The sequence below is a fragment of the Canis aureus genome, chromosome 3 (genome assembly GCF_053574225.1).
Source record: "Canis aureus isolate CA01 chromosome 3, VMU_Caureus_v.1.0, whole genome shotgun sequence".
Taxonomy (NCBI): Eukaryota; Metazoa; Chordata; class Mammalia; order Carnivora; family Canidae; genus Canis; species Canis aureus.
In genome coordinates this window covers 41,073,903-41,095,255 of record NC_135613.1, presented here as the reverse complement: position 1 = coordinate 41,095,255, position 21,353 = coordinate 41,073,903, and the positions used below count along the sequence as shown (strand labels likewise).

The 21,353-nt window shown below is 40.0% G+C and overlaps 1 protein-coding gene across 8 annotated transcripts in view; it reads right to left on the bottom strand.

The window, feature by feature from the left end:
- Window positions 1–21,353, bottom strand: part of PATJ (PATJ crumbs cell polarity complex component) — a 354,601-nt gene that overhangs the window by 20,352 nt on the left and 312,896 nt on the right. For all 8 annotated transcript variants that reach the window (XM_077892030.1, XM_077892027.1, XM_077892033.1 and 5 more), the window contains 7 exons: window positions 19,911–20,104; window positions 16,952–17,099; window positions 15,764–15,850; window positions 11,809–11,923; window positions 11,020–11,057; window positions 6,233–6,355; window positions 5,390–5,494 (listed from right to left, as the gene is read on the bottom strand). In XM_077892030.1, the coding sequence (XP_077748156.1) occupies window positions 5,390–5,494; window positions 6,233–6,355; window positions 11,020–11,057; window positions 11,809–11,923; window positions 15,764–15,850; window positions 16,952–17,099; window positions 19,911–20,104 (810 nt within the window). The remainder of the gene's footprint in view (window positions 1–5,389; window positions 5,495–6,232; window positions 6,356–11,019; window positions 11,058–11,808; window positions 11,924–15,763; window positions 15,851–16,951; window positions 17,100–19,910; window positions 20,105–21,353) is intronic.

Below are 21,353 nucleotides of genomic sequence, written 5' to 3'. Positions count from 1 at the left end.
ATCAAGTCCGAAAGAAAACAAGTTTCTTTAAAGACTGCCAATGACTTCTCTATCGGTTGTAGTGACTTTCCTGGTTTTATTTACTTCTGCTTCCTTGGTAATTATGCTATTCTTAAAATTCCTCTCTTTCAGTGACTAGTAGAACCTGTACTCTTGACTCTTGGTTCTTTTCTATTTTATTTTTCCAGGCTATTTCTTTTTGTGTGCACATGTAAAAAATTAAATAGTACAGCACATGATAAAAAATTCATCACTGTCACTTTTTAGAGACACACTAAACATTTCTCTTTTCAATTCGAGGTATGAGCTAAGTAATATGCTTATAAGCCTATTTTCAAATTTATCATCTTGTTGATGTCTATCAACTCCCTATTTCAACAGATGAAATATTCCAGTGGATGAAAATTCAGCTTGCCAAACTCTTCCACTTTATATTATTATTTTAAAGTTCTACTTGTTTCCTGTGTTTCTTTAAATATACTTAAACCTCTGCAGTTCTAACAATTTCCAACAACCTCCTTTCTTATTTCAACTTTAAAGATTTACTTCTCATATTTTCCTCTTCATCAACACATCCCAAAAAACTGTGATACTAACATTTTATGCATCAGGATGTTGGATTGTATTGGTTTTATTATTATGACTTAGGGTATTTATATAAATATTATTTATACTGAGTCAACTACTGTACTACATTCCTTTTCTTGGTACAAGTTTCTTTTCTCCAAGGTAACAATGATCTCATTTTGTTTAATTTTTATATACTTAGCGCTGAGTCCCAAAATTTTCCCAGTGATCTCAAACTTCCAATTTAGTTAAATAGATGAGGTAATTCATCTGTTCCTCTTCTTTCCTTTTGATACAGAGGCATATCTCTTAGAATGTCTTCTCCTGTTTCAGTTTGGGCAAGCTGTTCTCTATGCCCACTACACAACTGTCCTGGTACTTCCATGTTTTTCAGCATTGAATCCTCTGGTTTCCCTCTTCCTTACTGACTTTTTTTCTGGAGTAAATCCTAAAGTAACTTTCTCAGAAATAAGCTGCTAAAAAAGAGGTGCCATTTGAATCTCTTATTCTTTGGTAAGCAGCTTATGCTTTTCCCTTTAAAGTTTCAGAATGTATATAGGTATTGTACTTCTTTATCCTGCTTACTGAGTCATGGACTGTAAGCTAAGATTTCTTCCTTCCTTCCTTTCTTTCTGTTTTTCTTTTTGCAATTCCTCTTTGTTAGATATTGAATCTCCTGAATTGGGATCCCTGGGTGGCGCAGCGGTTTGGCGCCTGCCTTTGGCCCAGGGCGCGATCCTGGACACCCGGGATCGAATCCCACGTCGGGCTCCCGGTGCATGGAGCCTGCTTCTCCCTCTGCCTATGTCTCTGCCAATCTCTCTCTCTCTGTGTGTGTGACTATCATAAATAAATAAAAATTAAAAAAAAAATTTATGAATCTCCTGAATTAATCCCAGGTCTTACTTTTTCTCTTCCGTTTTCAGTTGAGGGTTCAAAAAAAGGTCCGTTTTCTCTATATTAATAAATATGACATGTCTCTCTCTCTCTCTCTCTCCAAAGCAGCAGTTGGACCCTCTTAATCAATTTTTTTTTTGTGTTCTGAAGAATGTCCTCAAAGGGCCTCCCAAAATACTTTGTGAACAGACCCTTACTGAACCTCCCTGATTTCAGACTCTCTTCTTCTTCTGTCTCCAAGCCTTTGTCCTATCTTTTTTGTCACCGCTTTTTTCATTTATTTACTCAACCAATTATTTATGATATACAATGTGCCAGGCAGTGTGGATGGCAACAATGAAAAGCCTCAGATGGCTTTATTTACCCTATTCCCACCAGTGAAATCTCTCCTAGCATTGGCAGTATATTTCCTCTGCCTACTGGACATCTCCACCTGGATGTCTCAAACTATAATGTTCTTTCCCAATGTACTCTTCCCATATTCCCTAGTTTAGTCAGTTCTACCTCAATCCACCCATTCTACATTCTACTACACTCTCGAATGTTTGCAAAATCTCTTAATGGACCCAAAACAAGCCTCACAAATTCCTTTAGCAATACAAGATCTTTGATATGCTCTTTGTATCTTCTGTGTTCTCTCTCTATCTCTCTCTTTTTAAGATTTTATTTACTTATTCATGACACACACACACACAAAGGCAGAGACACAGGCAAAGGGAGAAGCAAGATCCACACAGGGAGCCTGATGTGGGACTCGATCCTGGGACCCCAGGATCATGCCCTGGGCTGAAGGCAGGCGCTAAACTGCTGAGCCACCCAGGGATCCCCTATATCTTCTATGTTCTCAAAGAAAGATGTAAAAAAAAAAAAAAGTCTAGCAGAGAGTCTGGGTAAGTTACCTGATTTTGTTCAAAAAATGAGTGGGAAAAATTAGAGAGGGTGACAAAACACGAGCGACTCCTAATTCTGGGAAATGAACAAGGGGTAGTGGAAGGGGAGGCAGGCAGGGGGATGAGGTGACTGGGTGACGGGCACTGAGGAGGGCACTTGATGGGATGAGCATTGGGTATTATACTATATGTTGGCAAATCGAAATTCAATAAAAAAATATATATAAAGGTTTTATGGCCATTCTACAGACAAAAGAGTTTAACCAGACAAACCATCAGACTACACAAGCAAATATAATTGGGAATATTTAAAATGACCCTTTGTAGCCACATCAATCTCCACTGACCAATATAAGATTGAGAATAAGAAACCATCAAACTTTAAGGGCAGAAATATCTACCTCCTTATTACAGCCAGAGACAGCAATTTATACCATGCAGAGAAGCTTCTGGAAGTGTTAGTCTTCTCCTCCACTCTTTCCCCTTCACCATCCTGCAGTCTGCTGACCCAGACCTTAATCTTCCCTGTGCAACCAGAAGTTGCTGACTGCTTTGCATGATACACCGACAGTAAGTCTTTTCCACATCATCAGACACAATTACCTGACCTTCTCTACTGCTCTGCCGATGAGCTGGCTCACCTGATGATAAAAATAATTACCTATTGCCAAGTCAGCTGTAATAACTCTATTGCTGGTACTATATGCACATTGTTCTAATTAAGGCAAATACACTATGTAACTTTGATGTAGGACCTAAGAGTTCTCTGGGTTTTGTGTCTAGAGCCTTTGGCAGTACATATGCTCCATCTCCTTAACTGTGTAGATTATAACGGTAAAAATCTCAAAGGATTCCATTAAGATTTTATTAGTACAGTTTAGAAAATAACACTATCAACTAATGTGATTGATGCAAGAGAAGATTTTTAAAACTAAATGTCATTTTCTTAAAATACAGAAATAGGAAAAATAAGGAACTCCTGCAAAGGTATGCTAATTGTGGCAATCTGAGTGAAGTGTTAATTCTGCATGGGAGAGCTTCGCTTCATTGCCATTTAAGGTGCTTTTATAGTTAATGGTACATTTCATTTCTTTGTGAAGAAGGTGGAGCTGAGCAAGTTATATTGGTGTCTGAAAATACCAGTAATAATTGATTTCGCTAAGGGAGACGTTTTTGTCTTGCCATAATTATTAGTTCAAATAGCTTCCTTTTACTTTTATATTTTATTTATTTATTCATGAGAGACAGAGAGAGAGAGAGGCAGAGACACAGGCAGAGGGAGAAGCAGGCTCCATGCAGGGAGCCCGATGTGGGACTCGATGTGGGACTTGATCCCGGGGCTTCAGGATCAGGCCCGGGGCTGAAGGCAGCACTAAACTGCTGAGCCACCTGGGCTGCCCAAATAGCTTCCTTTTAAAATTCTGTGTAAACTTATAGACCCCAGTCTGAGATTGAGGAGTTGTGCTTTTAGGCCTCTAGGGGTCAGCATAACTCGGAGGAAGAGAAAGTGCAGCAAAGAAAAATCAAGGAAGTGCAGGGTCTGACCATTAGCAAGGTGGGGTGGAAGGAGGAAAGTCAGGTGACAGCATAAGTTCCATTGAAAGTGAGGACTAGGAGTAGAGGGAAAGCTGACTCTACAGCCGGTCCACATTGTGTCCTGGTTTGCGTTCAGTAGAAATCAGGGACCCAAATCACTAATATGTTGCCTATCACATAAACTCCCTTGAAACTACTGAGAGTATTTTTATGATCCCCTTCATACATGCTGAAAGTTGTTCACTTTTTTTTTTCCAAAGGATTGATTTATTTATTTTAGAGAGAGAGAGAGAGAGAGAGAGTGCACGAAGGGGGAAGAGGGAGAGAGAGAGAGAATCTCAAGCAGACTCCCCTCTGAGCGTGGAGCCCAACATGGGGCTCTACCCCAGGACCCTGAGATCATGACCCAAGCTGAAATCAAGAGTTGGACACTTAACCAACTGAAACCACCCAGGCGTCCCACTTTTTTTTACTTTTGTAATGTCTGTTTTGGCCCTTTGGATTTAGACAATTGAAGTGCAAGAGTTAAGCAACACAGATCAGTTCTCCTCGATATAATGGCTTTTCAGTTTGGAATTATTTTTTTCAAGATTTTATTTTTAAGTAATTTCGACACCCAACGTGAGGCTCAAACTTGCAACCCTGAGGTCAAGAGCTTCATGTTCTACTGACTGAGCTAGCCAGGTGCTCCTGAAATTATCATTTTAAGGCTAGAAACGATCTGAGAGGCTGGCTAGCCCTCTCTAAGATACTAAATGGTGGGTTTTTTATCCTTTTTACCTATAAACCATTCAATACTACCTGCAGAAGTGTGGTGATTATAATCATACATTTTGGGAGAAACTCATTAGCAAAACTCACTGCGGTATCATGCTCATGCCTCTCACTGCACCACATCAATCTCAGAGACATGTGGAGCGCTGAAATAGAAGGAGGGGTAATGAACAGCACACCTCCTTTCTACTTGCTGCTATATTTCCCTGTGCATCTGGACAATAGTCTTGGGGACCACAGCTGATAAATAATTGTCTGCCTCAGTTGATGACAACCACACAGTGAGAATTTAACAGTGTTGGCAATCATTTATGCTATGGGAAGAAGAGCATTGTATTTTATCCTTCCTATAAAGGGAGTGGAAGAAACCGTGTTTGGGCAGTTCGGTAACAGTTTTGGGGCATAAGAAAAGAAATCATTTCCTATTCCTCACAAACTTTGATTTACAAAAGAATGCTGGAAGCTAAAAGCCTTGTTGATTTATCATGTGAAGCAAAGAGTAATTTTTCTCTCCTTGTTATGCTTTCATATAATCATGCTCACTGCCTGTATGGGTGGCATTAAAGAATTTCTGAATAAAAATAATAATTTCTTGCTTTCAACCTTCATAATTCACATCAGCAAGCACCCTGCTGGGCGGTGATGCCTACTGCCAGTGACGCTCAATCTTTTTTGCACGCCACTTATCTGCCTCGAGCAGCTGCGTGTTCCATTGATGGCAATACCTGCAGGATAATGCGCCCGTAGGCGTTCTTCAGCAGATTAACCACATCCGCGTGAGACAGCCCATCCAAAGGTTGCCCATTAATGCTGACAATCCGATCTCCAACCTGGAAGTACAAAAGTGGTAGAAAATCACTATCATTAAGAAAAATTAAATTTGAGAAGAATGCTTAAAATTCTTTGTAAGTCATATTTCCCATTTGTGGCTATTGTGAAGATTCTGTGTTTCTACTGTGTGTGCATGTTCCAGAAGCATGAGGAATTTTTATGGCTCTCCCCAAATACAGACCAATCAGAGAAACAAGAAGGGGGTCAGATTTGATTATGGGAAGGCACGGCAGGCCACTTTTGTATTTTGGCAATGGTGGTGATTCATACATTCATTCACCAGTAATAGTGAGGCATACAAATTAACTGTTCAATAAAGCTCTAATGAGGAAGCCAAATGTTTTCTCCTTTATTTTTCTACCTAAGTTAAGATGAAGGGGCAATGAGGGGAAAAAAAATCATAAGAACGTTCGTTCATTCTTCTGGTTGAAGGACGATTCTACGGTCAAATCTCTCCGAGGTGAAAATTAATTCCGGGTGGAATGAAGTGCTAAAAATGGTATGGGAGGCTTTGCAAATGAGCTGCAATTTCTTCTTTCATCGAGAAGCTTTGATACAAACAATAAGATTTTTATATGCCCAGGGACCTAATGAATTTTAGGTGTAAACTTTCTCTAATGCACCTTGCCCTCAGCGAGGGTCTCCGTTGGAATTCCAACTTGAAATAAAGCGCCAGTGGCTGCAACTCTGTCTCCCAACACTTGCTGTTAGCACTTCACCATTCTCCTTTTGTTTACCTTAAGCTTCTGGGTACGTGCAGCCACACCACTGGCCTGAATCATGGCAATAAATATTGGGATGTCTCCTAAGGGACTTCCTTTTCCTCCGGCAATACTGATTCCAAGGGCATCACTGAGCTCCTAAAGAAAGAAGGAAAACACAGTGCTCATGTATTTGATAAAAAAACACAACCTCATTGCTCCCGGATAGCTGTTGAACAAAATCCTTCCATGATGCAGCAGGCCAGGGTAACAGAGAAGTTAAGTGCAGTGTGTTTGGAGTCAGAAAGACCTGTGCTTCAGCTCTAGAACTCAAGGAGCTGGGGGTGGTGCCGGCGGGGGGGGGGGGGGGGTGTATCTTAAGGCAGTTCCTTAAGCTCTTAGAGCTTCCGTCTTTATGCTGGTCTGAGGATTAAATGAGATGATACAGTGCAGTCTTAGCCTACAAAAGAGGCTCAATAAAAGGCAACAGTAGGAGTAAAAACAACAACAAAAAAAACACAAAACAACCCTATGTTACTGCTCAGTTTAGTGGCCAATTTTGATGCAGACTTGGCAAGTATGTTCTCATATGGTGTTTATGATTAAACTGCCACACATATCATGCTCTTCTGGGTGTGAACAAACACACTTGGCTGTAAAAGAGCTGCACGGCTGCATTACAACAAAGGATCCGAGAGGACACCCACTGTAATGACAACGGAGTTTGCAGAGAGCAGTGAGACGCGCCCGGGAACGCCCGCTAAGACTGCGCAGAGGCAGCCTGGTTCACTGGGACCTTGGTGAAGAGGGCCTGGCCCTCGTCCACGTCTGAGCACATTGGTAGCACTGGGTGACTACTTTAAAAATCACTGAAAGGGGATGCCCGGGTGGCTCAGCGGTTGAGCATCTGCCTTTGGCCCAGGGCGTGATCCTGGAGTCCCGGGATCGAGTCCCACATCGGGCTTCCTGCATGGAGCCTGCTTCTCCCTCTGCCTCTCTCTCTCTTTGTGTCTTTCATGAATAAATAAATAAAATATTTAAAAAGAAATAAAATAGAAAAAAAAAAAAAGAAATAAAATAGGGATCCCTGGGTGGCGCAGCGGTTTGGCACCTGCCTTTGGCCCAGGGCGTGATCCTGGAGACCCGGGATCGAATCCCACGTCCGGCTCCTGGCATGGAGCCTGCTTCTCCCTCTGCCTGTGTCTCTGCCCCTCTCTCTCTCTCTCTCTCTGTGTGACTATCATAAATAAAAAAAAAAAAAAAAAAAAAAGAAATAAAATAAAAATCACTGAAAGAACGACTGTGGAGTTCCAGTTTCATTGTGGTGGCATTTGCACAAACTGTAGCCTCTCTGACCTGCTGAGCAAAACGGACAACTCTTGTCAAACACAGGAAATAACGAACTACCTGAGGCTTCTGAAAAGTCAAGGAACCAACAAACCTGGGGGACAGGCAAAAACCTGGAGACCAAGCAGCAGGGGGTGACACCTCCTTGCTGTTTTCCTGAGGGTGAGGCTGCTCAGGGAGTCACTCCCTGACCCCAGTGCCTGTCTGGCCCCATCTTCCAGGCCAGAGGAGCCAGGCGGGGGTGGGGGGGGGGGTCTTGGCCTCTTCTGTAGGCTCAGGCCGCACTGGTGGCCCGTGAATAAAGGAAGGAAGGAAGCTGGTATCTAGGGAGCCTGAGAAGGGGAGCCCTCTATCTCTGGGAGGGAACCCACAGAAGTCTCAGGCTTCATTCTAAGCTACACATGTGCAGGACAGACTGACACAGGGCACACCTGGGATGTGGGCCACTGCTCAGGAACCCAACAGCGACTCTCCTCAGAGTCTACACGGCAGAGCGTTCACGAGGTCCCGGGATAAAGTCCTAAATTACTCAGTATGCAAAGAAAATATGTCCCTTTTTTTTTTTTTTTTTTCCCAGTTCTTTAAAAGATGCAGGGCAGTGAGGAGTAAAAAATGACAATATCGTTTGGTGGGGTTCTCAATTTATGTAAATGTCAACATAGGCAACCGTGGCATAAATATTAGTGGTGTGGGTGTGGTAAAGGGACTTATTTTCTTTTTTAATTTTTAATTTATTTATGATAGTCACACACAGAGAGAGAGAGAGAGAGAGAGAGGCAGAGACACAGGCGGAGGGAGAAGCAAGCTCCATGCAGGGAGCCCGACGTGGGATTCGATCCTGGGTCTCCAGGATCGCGCCCTGGGCCAAAGGCAGGCGCTAAACTGCTGCGCCACCCAGGGATCCCGGTAAAGGGACTTATATGGTAGTAAGACTTTTGAAGTTTGAACTGATTATTTAAAAATATACACAGCTGGGGATCCCTGGGTGGCGCAGCGGTTTGGCGCCTGCCTTTGGCCCAGGGCACGATCCTGGAGACCCGGGATCGAATCCCACGTTGGGCTCCCGGTGCATGGAGCCTGCTTCTCCCTCTGCCTGTGTCTCTGCCTCTCTCTCTCTCTCTCTCTCTCTGTGTGTGACTATAATAAATAAATAAATAAATAATAGTAATAAAAAAAACCAGGATTTAAAAAAAATAAAAAATAAAAATATACACAGCTTAGTGTGCTTCAGTTTTACCTCATAAAGTTGGAAAATGGGAAAAGAACAAAATGACAACAAAAAACATAAATGAAAGAACTTCAAAAACCCATGTCACATAAGTGTGAGGAATTACTATTTATTATTAATGATACTTTTAGGGACGCCTTGGTGGTTCAGCAGTTGAGCGCCTGCCTTTGGCCCAGAGTGTGATCCCGGGGTCCTGGGATGGAGTCCCGCATTGGGGTCCCTGCATGGAACCTGCCTCTCTGTCTGTGTCTCTCATGAATAAATAAATAAAAATCTTTAAAAATAAATAATAATGCTTTAAATGCTGCCATGTCAGGCCTATAAAAGAAGAATGGCAAAGCTGACCTCTCCAGTCATGGGTAGTTTATACCTGGTTTCGGACGAATTTATGTCTAGCTTATATTTTTTGAGTGCATCAATAGTAAAGCAAAGCCTGCAAAATGGCAAGATGCGCTTCATTCATCACAAAGGTTTCTGCTTGGAACATGTGTGGGACAATACCGTTGCTGGGAGCAGCCCATTTATAAAAGCCTGTAAAAAAGAGTGGCTGAAATAACTAAGGAAACATAAAATTATATATATATATATATATATATATATATATATATATATATTTAAAGACTTACCATTTATTTGAGAGAGAGAGAGAGAGCACATGTGAGCCAGAGCAGGAGGGGTAGAGAGAAGGAGGGAAATTCAAGCAGACTTTGCTGCTGAGCTCCTAGGCTGACGTGGGGCTCAATCTCACCACTGTGAGATTACAACCTAGTTGAAACCAAGAGTTGGATGCTCAATCAACTGCACCACCCAGGCACTCCCATGAAATGATATTTTATAAACCTTGGAATGAGGAGAGATTTATAGAATAACTTGGCTTTGTTTAAATCCATCATAATGCTTCTGTAATTTAACTATGTAGATACTGGCAAATTTAACTTTCCCATCATAGGAACACCTGGGTTGCCACACTGATGGAACGATACTAGGAACAAATAAAGCAGATTTACTTCAAGTTGTAGTCAATAATAATGGATGCCACTTGCTGGACATTTATGATGCATAAGTACTATGCCAAGTATACTACTTGCATTATCTCATTTAATCCATACAAAAAGATTTACCTTGTGAGGTCAGTGTTGTCATCCTCAGTCTATAGATGAGAAAACTTGAGCAACTTGTCAAAGGCCATAGAGCTAATAAATTCTAGAGTGCCTTCAAACACAGCTATGACTGATTCCAGAGAACTAAGTTATGCTAAATATCGCTGCAGTTGAACCATGATTATAACAAGGAGATATATATATGTATTAGTACTTCTTGAATCCCAAATTTAATGGTTAAAAGTGATCAAAATAAAGTACTTTCCAATATTCTAGGTATCATACAAGAGTTTGAAAATCAGGATATGACCACTTTAAGAACCTAAATATATCTTACACAATCTTTTCAGGAAGGCAATTTAGCAATATGTATCAAAGCCTTTAAATAATAGGTGTGGCTTTGGACTCAATAATTTCATGTCTAGGAATGAGTCCCGAGGAAATCACCCAAGATATAGACAAAAAAGAAAATCAAAGATGTTGCTATAAGAACAAAAGTTGAGAAGTATGCTAATTGTTTAGTAGGAGAAAGCTGATTATGAAAATTACAGCACACTTCTATGATTGAATACTATGCAACCAATAAAAATCATGCTATACGCTATCAAAAAATACTAGCATGGCTAAAAGTTCATGCTTTAAAGTGAAGAAGATAGGGGCACCTGGGTGCCGCAGTTAGTTAAGCTTCTGACTCTTGATTTTTGGCTCAGGTTATGTCTCAGGGTGGGATCAGGCCCCGCATAGTGCTCCATACTCTGCCAGGAGTCAGCTTGAGATTCCCTCCTTCTGTACCCCCCACCTCATGCTCATAAATGCTCGCTCACTCTCTCTCTCCCTCTCTAAATAAATACAATCTTAAAAAAAAATAAAGTGAAAAAGACAAGCTACAAGAGTATGTTTAATAGGATACCATTTTGAGGGGAGTTGTTTTATAAAACTTAAACATGCACAAAACATAGCAGATGGGACATACCAAAAAATTCACAGAGGTCCCCTATGTCTATTTATGCTATGTAGACTACTTAATTCCTTCAGAGCACACTTAACTTAAAAGAGCACACTAACAAGCCAACAAATTGTATTGAGGAGGAAATATACATTTTAGGCAAATATAACAAACCAGAAAAATAGCAAAATTATTGACTTACCCTGATTATCTCAACAGTCCTTGGTCCCATATCCATGCCTATAAATAATGAAGCAATGCAATTAACTTTTTAAAATTAAGAAGTAACATAAGATTTAATATTCTCCCATAAAAACAGTATCATTTTCTAGGCCTTTCAATAGAGAATACAAAGAGGCATTACATTCTTTCTTAAAATCCAAACTGGCAACCACTGATTAGGGGCTATTTTAAAGAGGGCTTCTGTTTGAGGTAGATGTCATAACCATGTGGTCTGACAAAAGCTGATGGTGGTACCAGCAGCTGCCCAGGATATGGTGCTTAAGTGGCTTGGAGGGGTTGGCTGCTTGGGTTTCACTGTTACATTTTCCTGCCTTAATCGAAGACAACACTCTCCTCAAAGAAAGACTTAAAGACACCCCTTGCTGTGCCCCATCCACAATGGTATATGCACTTTTGACCTTCCTCAAGTGACCTGTAATTTGACATTTTTCTCTTTGGAAATGGTTTTTCTTTATAAGGTACTTTAGATTTCTGCTTTCCTGTTTTCCATGTAATTGGTATAAAGTTAAAGGCACGTACCCAAAATGAATTTCTATGGCTTTACTTTCTTTAGAACAGGCTTTTCATAAAGCTTGGGGCTTATGGGCACATGTTTGAAGATTTAAACACATCTGAATTGAAGGTGAAGAGATTGTTTTTAAAAAATATTTAATATTTTTAAAAATTTGGGTAGCAGAGTTTTTTTTTTTTGTTTGTTTTCCGTTCTTTTTTTTTTTTTTTTTTTGCTGGAGGCATGTCCAACTAATACCTGAACTTTTTAGGGAAGGATCTGTAGCTCTTTTTGTGCCGACCAGGTTTTGCAGGCTGGTGATGACAGGAGCCAGGGAGGGATGGAAGCTGCTGTGGGTGCTGTGCTGGCTCCCCTGGAAAGGAAACCTGGTGGTCAGCTGTGCTGAGACACTGACATGGTCTTAAAAATACTTAGTATTTTAATTACCAAAGTAGCCATAAGCATGTAATAGAAAATTCTGTAGAGGCTAAAAGGGAAAACATAAATGACCCCTACTCACATTCTTACCACTCTGACCCAATCCCACCTGACATTTTTCCATTGCTTTCCCCATTACATGTGCTTTTATATATGGTTTCAATCACCAAGATAGAAAACATGCAATAATTTAAGCTTTTCTTGCTCCACATGAAGTCAAAAACATTTTCCTAGGTTGTTACATAGTGTTTATATATGATCAGTTAATGGCATTCTGTGTCATTTGGGGCTACAGTCAACATTTATTACCTTATTACCCAAATTGCGTGATCTGTTTTGCTAAAATAACTATAATGAAATCTTGACTAACAGAAGCTTTCTCCTCAGCTGTAGGGGAAAGCAGCAAATGTCAAGGGAACATGCTGTTTTAGGAATGGGTTAAATTTTTTTTTTCTCAAAGATTTTCCTGGAATCAGTGGTAACTGAGTCCAATTAGTTATACTTCCATTATTGTCCTTTTTATTCATTTAAATAGATATTTGGGATCTATGTTATATAGTCAATATAGCTAGTAGCTATTCAATGAGAATCTATACACAGTGGAAGACCTTTCCAATGCAGAAAATAACGTAACCAAAAAAAAAAAAAAAAAAAAAAAAAGTAACCAGTAATGAATAAAGAATGTTTTCTACCAAGTATCGAGGTTATGTCTAATTGCCTTAAAATTTTGGACTAAACCTAAGATCACGATTATAATCTGATAAATTATAATTTGATCCATTTCCTTAGTTCTTTGAAGCAAGTTGTTTACTATTTTAATTCCTTAAATATGAAAATATTCAAACAAACAGAAAAGGTGAATTATGCAGAAGACTTTCATATGCATACCACCTACATTCCACAATCAATATTTTGCTGGATTTCCTTTATCACATATTCATTCATCTATTCATCAATTTTTAAAAATTCATTTCAAAGTAAGTTACAGACATCATAACTTTCACAATGGATATATGTACATATACATATATATATTTATTTTTTAAATCTTTTATTTATTTATTCATGAGGGATACAGAGAGAGGCAGAGACATAGGCAGAGGGAGAAGCAGGCTCCATTCAGGGAGCCGGATGTGGGACTCGATCCTGAGACTGCGGGATCACGCCCAGAGTTGAAGACAGGCGCCCAACCGTTGAGCCACCCAGGCATCCCTGGATATATATATTTAAAGGAGTATTTTTATATTTTTCCTGAAAGAATATGACTTAAATCAATAGTGCTATAATAAATATTCAGAATTGAGGAAGTAGAGCATATTATAACTTTTCCCTGAAAAATCTTAGAACAGTGTTTGCCACAGCCTTTATAAATATGAACTGTGCCTGGCAGTGTTCCCTCAGTTATCTGAGGAAAAGACTTCTCAAGTGCTTTTCCATTACACACTTTCCTCTGTGGAGTAAAGATACTCTTTTTTGGTTGATGGGAAAAGACATTAAAAAAAAAAAAAAAAGATGGTCAGTGGCCCCAAGAATAGAAGATCTCTCTTAATGAACCCACATTCTCTAGGCCAAGTCAACAAATTATAATTCTCCTTGGCCCTCATAAGAAAACATTTATCTTCCCATCTTATAATTTCCAGTAAAGAAATCTGTGCCCTTAGAGGGTCTGAAGGTAGAAATGTTTGGGAATGGGATCTTCTGTTTCTCTGGTCAGGTCATAGGCTGGTCTTCAGCTCATGATGATGGAGGACATTTACTTTTCATAGTTAGCTATAAGCCTTCTTTCAATTAGCCAAATATCATGGTGGATTCTCATATCATCTCAGCTAAAATTTTAAGGATGAAGTAAGGATAAAACATATTTACTGTTTTTCTTCAAATTGAATTAAACTTCTACACCCGGGGCAGCCCTGGTGGCTCAGCGGTTTAGCGCCTGCCTTCAGCCCAGGGTGTGATCCTGGAGACCCGGAATCGAGTCCCATGTCGGGCTCCCTGCATGGAGCCTGCTTCTCCCTCTGCCTGTGTCTCTGTCTCACTCTCTCTCTCTGTGTCTCTCATGAATAAATAAATAAAATCTTAAAAACAAAACAAAACAAAAAACAACTTCTACACCCTAAGGTAAAAATTCTGTGCAAGTGTTAGATAAAAGTATTAGATACTTTGTCTTACATTTCCAAAACAGGACAGCTCTCATTTATATATTAGCTGAATGGTGATGATGGTTTTATTGACATTTAATAATAGAGCTTCTAAATTTGTTAGCTCTGTATTTAACCTGAGTGTGAATTTTAATAATCACTAAGACATTCTTATACATGTTCCTCAAGGACAGAAATCTAGTTCTACTTACTACTTCATCTTTCAGTTCAAACTTTTCTTAAAACACATTCTGGAATTCTTTGTATCCCTTTGTGTTTTTGCATATGCTATTCAATCTGTCTGGGATAGCTTCTCCCTCTTTTCAATGGATCAAACTCCTTTTGCAGTGAGATGCAATGGAGCTTCCTCTGTGGCACCCTCCCATATTTTCCAAGGAAGAAAAATCTTATCCTCAGTATTATTCAGTGTGAATTCTGTGTACTACAAGGCTTTAGTGAAATCACTCAATCCTTCCTCTAAGGAAGAAGCTGAGACAACTATTTTGCACCTGAAGTTCCCACTGTTGATACAAGTCTGCTCAGAATCACTATCAACCATTTGCTCCTGGAGTCCCACTGCCAACACTGTGCCTGGTACACAAGATATTTGCTGCTCATTGGGTAGGCCAGAAATGAAAGAGAAAAAACAGTCTAAACTTAACATGATGTTTTGAGTTTCACTGCATTTAAGATTCTCTAAGACAAGACAGCTTGTCTGTAATCCTAGCTGAACCACAGTATTTTTCTTTACCTATTTTCTACTACCAGTGAAGCAAAGAGGCCATTCATAGCATTCCAGAAGCACCTGTGTGCTAACCCCAACCTCAGAAGGACTTCGAACAAAGGCGTAGGAGAGGCTTTAAGTCTAAGGCAACCAGGGAGGGGACCAAAACTCATGCTTTTAACTTCACAACAAAGGCTCATCTATAACCCACAAAGGAGATGGAGGTCACATGTAAATTTCTACAGCTTCATATGTACCAACTGGGACTAAACATACAGTCTACCATCTTGATTTTGTTAGCCATTATAATGAAAACAAAACAAAACAAAAAAACCCCAAAACTTTGAAATATACTTTGTTAAAAAAAAAGTGGCACTTACATCAGCCTTGCAAATAAACGTAAGATGTTTGCTAATCCACAAAATATCACCCATTAAGGCCTCCCTCTCAGAGGAGAACCCCCCACACTTGTTCTCTTAGGAATATGCCATTAATTGCCCTCAGCATGTGTGAGTGGCTATTCACAAGTTAACTTTATAGCAATATTTAATTGAATGAATAGAACAATGTTGTGCTAATGAGGGTCAAATTGCCACCAGATGTTGCTTCTTTTCTTTTTTTTTTTTTTTTTAAATAAACACAGCTGTGTACATGCATGCATAGACGGTATAGAACTACTAGTGGACGAGAAAAGTGGTTCTAAGGAAACACTGGCAGGCACTAAAGGAGAGAAAAATCTAGGGATTAACGAATATTAACAAATTTCCATCCTGCCTTTCATTTTTATTTCAAACACCTGAAAATGCACTGAACTTGGTGTTGTACATATTATTTCCAATCATTTATGAAACAGAGGACTCTCTCCCAGTGGGGATAGGTGAGTGAGTCAGTCTGACAGGAAGCCATCAACAACCTGACTGTTCTGTGAGGTCTTCCTCGAGGAGGTCCAGGAACCAGCTCGGAGTCTTCCAATCTCTAGTTGAACCAGCCCCTGTGCACACTTGGGAAGATAAGAAAAGACGTGAAAAACAGTATTTGTATTCTAAATTACCATGGCAGAGCTTCCACTCATCTCTGCACCAAGAATTGTAAATGGGCAATGAAAGCAAGAGGGAAAAAAGTAATTCAGTAATCAAAAAAAAAAAAAAAAAAATCACACAAAATAAAAAAAATTAATTAATTCAATGGTATTCATCTCATGACTTCATGACTTCTTTAAACATGGTAAAAGTATTACATTTCAATTCACCTCTTCCTTCTCCCTCTGATGAAAGTATTCATGAGCAGTGATATAATTAAGAAAAAGTGGTGAACAGAAGACAGAAAAATCAAGCATAGAGATAATCTACAAATAACAAATTCTCTCATTAAGTCATAAGTGACAGTTGACTATACTAGGAAATCAGGATTTTAAAATAAGCAAAGTTTATTTGTCTTTGCAAAAGTTTCCAGAGCTATTTGTGAAACACTTTAAGATGCAGCTGGTTATAGTTGAATGGAAATTTACCAGAATTTTTATTAATCAGTTTCCTCCAAGGGAGGTAGGGTCCACGTAGCAGAGATACTTGGAAGGTTAATTCTGAACCTAGTTTCTCTACAACTTCAGTGAGAAACAGCTTGGATGGTGGGAAACCCACTCAGTCAAATCCTTCTCATTTTGGACATGCTGCTCTACTTTTTCAAACTTCATTTGTGAAACAGAGGAACTGGTCTAGATAATCTTTGATGGTCCCTCAAGCAATAAAAGCTGGATTTGGTAAATTCATGAAAATACAGATTTAGAGAGAAAAAGATGAATCTTGTGATTCCAGGTGAACTTACCCATCTAATGCATTTAGAGGATAATTGTGGGTACTTGGATTCTCCCAAGCATAAAAACTAGCTTAGAAATCTCCAAAGAGGTTTCTCTTCAATCCTGTTAGTCAACATAGTGGCTTTCTTGTAACGATAGTTATGATGGTATAAAATTATCAGAGATTAGACCTCCAATTAAAACTAGAGTTAGCACATGTCTAACCCATTTTATAACCAAGCTCGATTAGAATGGTTCCCTCTGGATGTCAGTTATATCAGCCAGGCAGACAGCAGCCTAGGGACTCACCTTGAGGACAGTGGCCACTGTCTCCTGTGAAGCATTTCTCATGTCTTCCCCATTCACAGATAAGATCTGATCTCCCTGAATCAATCTCCTATCAAGGTCTGCAGCTCCTCCTTTCACGATGTCAGAAATAAACACTCCACTTCCATTTCTGTGAATACCATAAAGCAGGGGGTAATGGCACAATTTAGTATCACTTTAGTAAATATGAGATTACTGACATTCTGTAAAGTTTCACTAAAACCTAAAGAAGGGTCCTGCAAAGCCATCTCATCCAATAATATCCACTAACTTCCAAAATGATAAGCCTCAGAATGCTTGCCCTTTAAATAGTTTATACCTATTTATGCTGCCTACTGTAATATTCATTTTTATTGGCTCAAGGGCATCATTTCTGCAAGAGGATAATCTCAGTGAATGAAATGAAATTCACTTAAAAAGTAAAGTACTCTTAAAATGTACAAGTTATTTCCTTATAGATCAGCTCAATTATTAGCATCTGATCTATTTCTATTTTCTCACTCTCCCTTTTCCTGTCTTTATTATTGTTTTAATTATATTTATTTGAGGAGTAAATAAATATCTCAAAATTCAAGAGTTTATTTTACTTTTAAGATTTTTTTTTACTTATTCATGAGACACACACACACACACACAGAAAGAGAGAGAGAGAGAGAGGCAGAGACACAGGCAGAGGGAGAAGTAGGCTCCATGCAGGGAGCCCGAAGTGGGACCAACCCTGGGACTCCAGGATCACGACCTGAGCCAAAGACAGACTCTCAACTGCTGAGCCACCTAGGTGTCCCAAACTTCAAGAGTTTAAAAAGTAGAGAAAGATGTTGAAAAGTCTCCTTCTCACCTCTGTTCCCCAGACCCCAAATTCCTTTTCCAGAGGTAACCAATGTTACCTTTTTCTTGTGTACCTTCGAGAGAGATTTCTGTGTACACATCACCAAATGCATGTACGTATAGCACATATGTGTGTGAATAGATAGATGTATATGCACATACTCTCCTTCAGAGTTTTTTCCTCTAGTTTCATTTTTATTTTTTTCACTTGGAACACCTTGGCAATTGGTTTTTTATGAGTACTTGGGGCTTCCTTGTTGTTTTTTTAGGGCTGTCTACAATTCTACAGATGTTCCTTAATTTCATGAGGAGTAAACTATTGATAAAAAATATGTATAGGTTATTGTCATTCACTAGCTATTGCAAACAATGTGCAACGGATAACATATTGACAAACACACCATCAGAACACACTTTCATTCATGGAATTGCTAAGTCAAATTATGAATTGTGAGGGCTTATACACTTGACCCTTTACAAGGGAACTTTCTGGGCTAAGGAATGTGAATGTTCCTTACAAACTCCATCTGGGGATCCCTGGGTGGCGTGGCGGTTTAGCGCCTGCCTTTGGCCCAGGGCGCGATCCTGGAGACCCGGGATCGAGTCCCACATCGGGCTCCCGGTGCATGGAGCCTGCTTCTCCCTCTGCCTGTGTCTCTGCCTCTCTCTCTGTGTGACTATCATAAATGAATAAAAATTAAAAAAAAATTACAAACTCCACCTGAAATGCTAGTCTTGTATGAAGATTGTTTTATCAATCCAGTACGAGACAATAAAGTAAAAATCATTACCCTAAGCAGTCTCCCCAGGCAACGGGTCACAACAAGTGAGCAAACTTCAACATGGGCTCTCTCAGGTACTCTGAACCCAGGTGTGCATTGAGTTTAGTTAGAAATAGGAGACTCAGCTTTTTTTGGTTTATTTCTTAATTTTATTTTTTTAAAGATTTTATTTATTTATTCATGATAGACTTAGAGAGAAAGAAAGGCAGAGACACAGGCAGAGGGAGAAGCAGGCTCCATGCCGGGCGCCCGACGTGGGACTTGATCCCGGGACTTCAGGATCACGCCCTGGGCCAAAGGCAGGCGCTGAACCACTGAGCCACCCAGGGATCCCCAGCTATTTTGATTTATAATGCATTTTCAGAGTGATGATTTCATGGTGCAGAATGAGATCATGATAGCACAGTACTTGGCACAAAATCAGTGCTCTCAAAAACTGTCTCCAGTATTTTTATTTTAATAACAGCTTGGACTGCTGGGATAAAGCACTAGGCTAGCCATCAGAGGTCTGTGAGGTCATAGGACGTGACATATAAAAAACCAACTTCAATTCTTCCTAAGAAGATGGCTGATAACCACTTAAGGCCATATTGAGGTGTCATCTGGAAATCTTGTAGCCCTGTTGGAATAAATAGACTCTAAATATCTAAAACCAGTGAACCATGGAAGCTGGAATTGCAGTTTCAAAACATTACTTACTTCTCTAATCTACTACTATTATTCTGTAATGCCTATCATATGGGTAAAGCAGCACAGACTTCAAAAGAAAAGTCGAGCCAATAGGATCTACCTACATTTTTGTCACAAGTTATTCTTTTGGGGACACCTTTCTTAATGAAAACTACTGTCATGAAAAATTTACATTTGTCTCTCAACTAAACCTATTCAGCTGATTTTTGGAATTCACCAATTAGTTGTAGTTAACATCACATGAAATTAACATGGTACTCCATGGCAGAGCAATTTTCTTAACTCAAAACTGAATAAATCTATCTCTTGATATTAGCTGTTTCTTGGGTATGGTTGCTTTAATTCACCCCTGCAAGGTGCAGATCTAAGGGACCCCAAGGTGAGAAAACTCTTTTGACTCTGTTCTTCTTCTATATGGGGACAAATTGCCTGGGCTTTGAGCTCTATCTTCATATGACACACTTTTTCTGGTTAAGATCTTGCTCAGAAATGTGACCTGTGTCACTCTAATGTTTATAAGTAGGTTAGTTTTAGAAACCATATCATTAGTTTACACAAGACTTTTTCTTTCAGTGTTTGTAGGCTCCCTAGGGCTCCAGAAGGACAGGCCAACCTGTCCTAACTTGCACATATTTCCTTACCGTTTCCCAACGATGCTCAGACCCAGCCCTCGGCCAGCCTTTTTCTGCAGATCCACTGGGAAAATCTCCAAGTTCTCCTCATCCCTGTAGTGTGCCTCATCTCTATATACCACCAGTCGCACCTTCTGGGGGGTCTGCCTCAGGGCTGTGATGGCTTCTTCGTGGCTGGCGCTCCTCAGGTCAATCCCATTAACCTGGAACAATGGACATCCGAGATGGGCTGCTGGCAGCAGAGGCCTCTATGCCTGCTCTGTCTGCTAGGCCCCTTAATCCAACCAGTGAAAAACCTCTAGAAATTTCCAGGGCTTCTGAGGCATACATGTAGTGATTACTAGTAGTAGTAGTTGATTCACATAAGGGAGTTAACCCTTATTCTCCCCCAACCCCCCAAAAGCTTAGTGCATATAATAATGCAATTTTGCATAGCTGTGAACTTTACCATGGGATCAACATGGTTAGGGAGGGAGGGCAAGAGGGAGTGGGAGGGGTGGAAGGGGTGGACTGGCTCATTTAATTGAGGTCAAAAGAGAAATAAACGTTAGTATTTGGTCAGCATTTTAAGACTCAGTTTGCTTATTGAATCTGACATCCTCACTCTTAATTGCAAATGTCACAACAACTTTAGAATAAGTTGGAAGGAAATGAGAGACCAGTATTTTCAATAGTGTCAAAAACCCCCTTGAATTATATTCTTCTGAACCTGGATCTGAGTAAGCACAAATGGGACTATGAATTAGAAGCAAACTATCCTGGAAACAGTACTGAGTAAATACATGGCTCTGCTTCTGGCAAATCATATGAATTTGGACAAGTTGTATAACTTCTTATAAGCCTCCGTCTCCTTGTCTGCTAAATGGAGATCATAGCCAACATATTTGTTTACTTAACAAACGTTTGTGTAGTGCTTGTGTATTAGCCCTTTAAAAGATTTACTCATTGAATCCTTATACTAACTCTCCGAAATAGGTACCATTACCATGTTACAGATGAGGAAAGTAAGGCATGGAGAGGCTAAGAGACTTGACCAAGGTTACACAACAAGCAGATGGAGGATGATTTGAATTCAGACTATCTTCCCACCTTTAGTCCCTATACCATTCTTTTTTTTTTTTTTTAATTTTTATTTATTTATGATAGTCACACAGAGAGAGAGAGTGAGAGGCAGAGACACAGGCAGAGGGAGAAGCAGGCTCCATGCACCGGGAGCCCGACGTGGGATTTGATCCCGGGTCTCCAGGATCGCACCCTGGGCCAAAGGCAGGCGCCAAACCACTGCGCCACCCAGGGATCCCTCCCTATACCATTTTGTCTCAACTTACTCTTAGAACGAGTTCCTGGAGACCCTTGCCACAGAGAAAAAGTCCAGTACTGTTGTGGATGAGTGGATTTGACACAAGGGAGAAACTGAGGGGCAGAATGGCCAAGGACTCAAAGGAAGAGAGT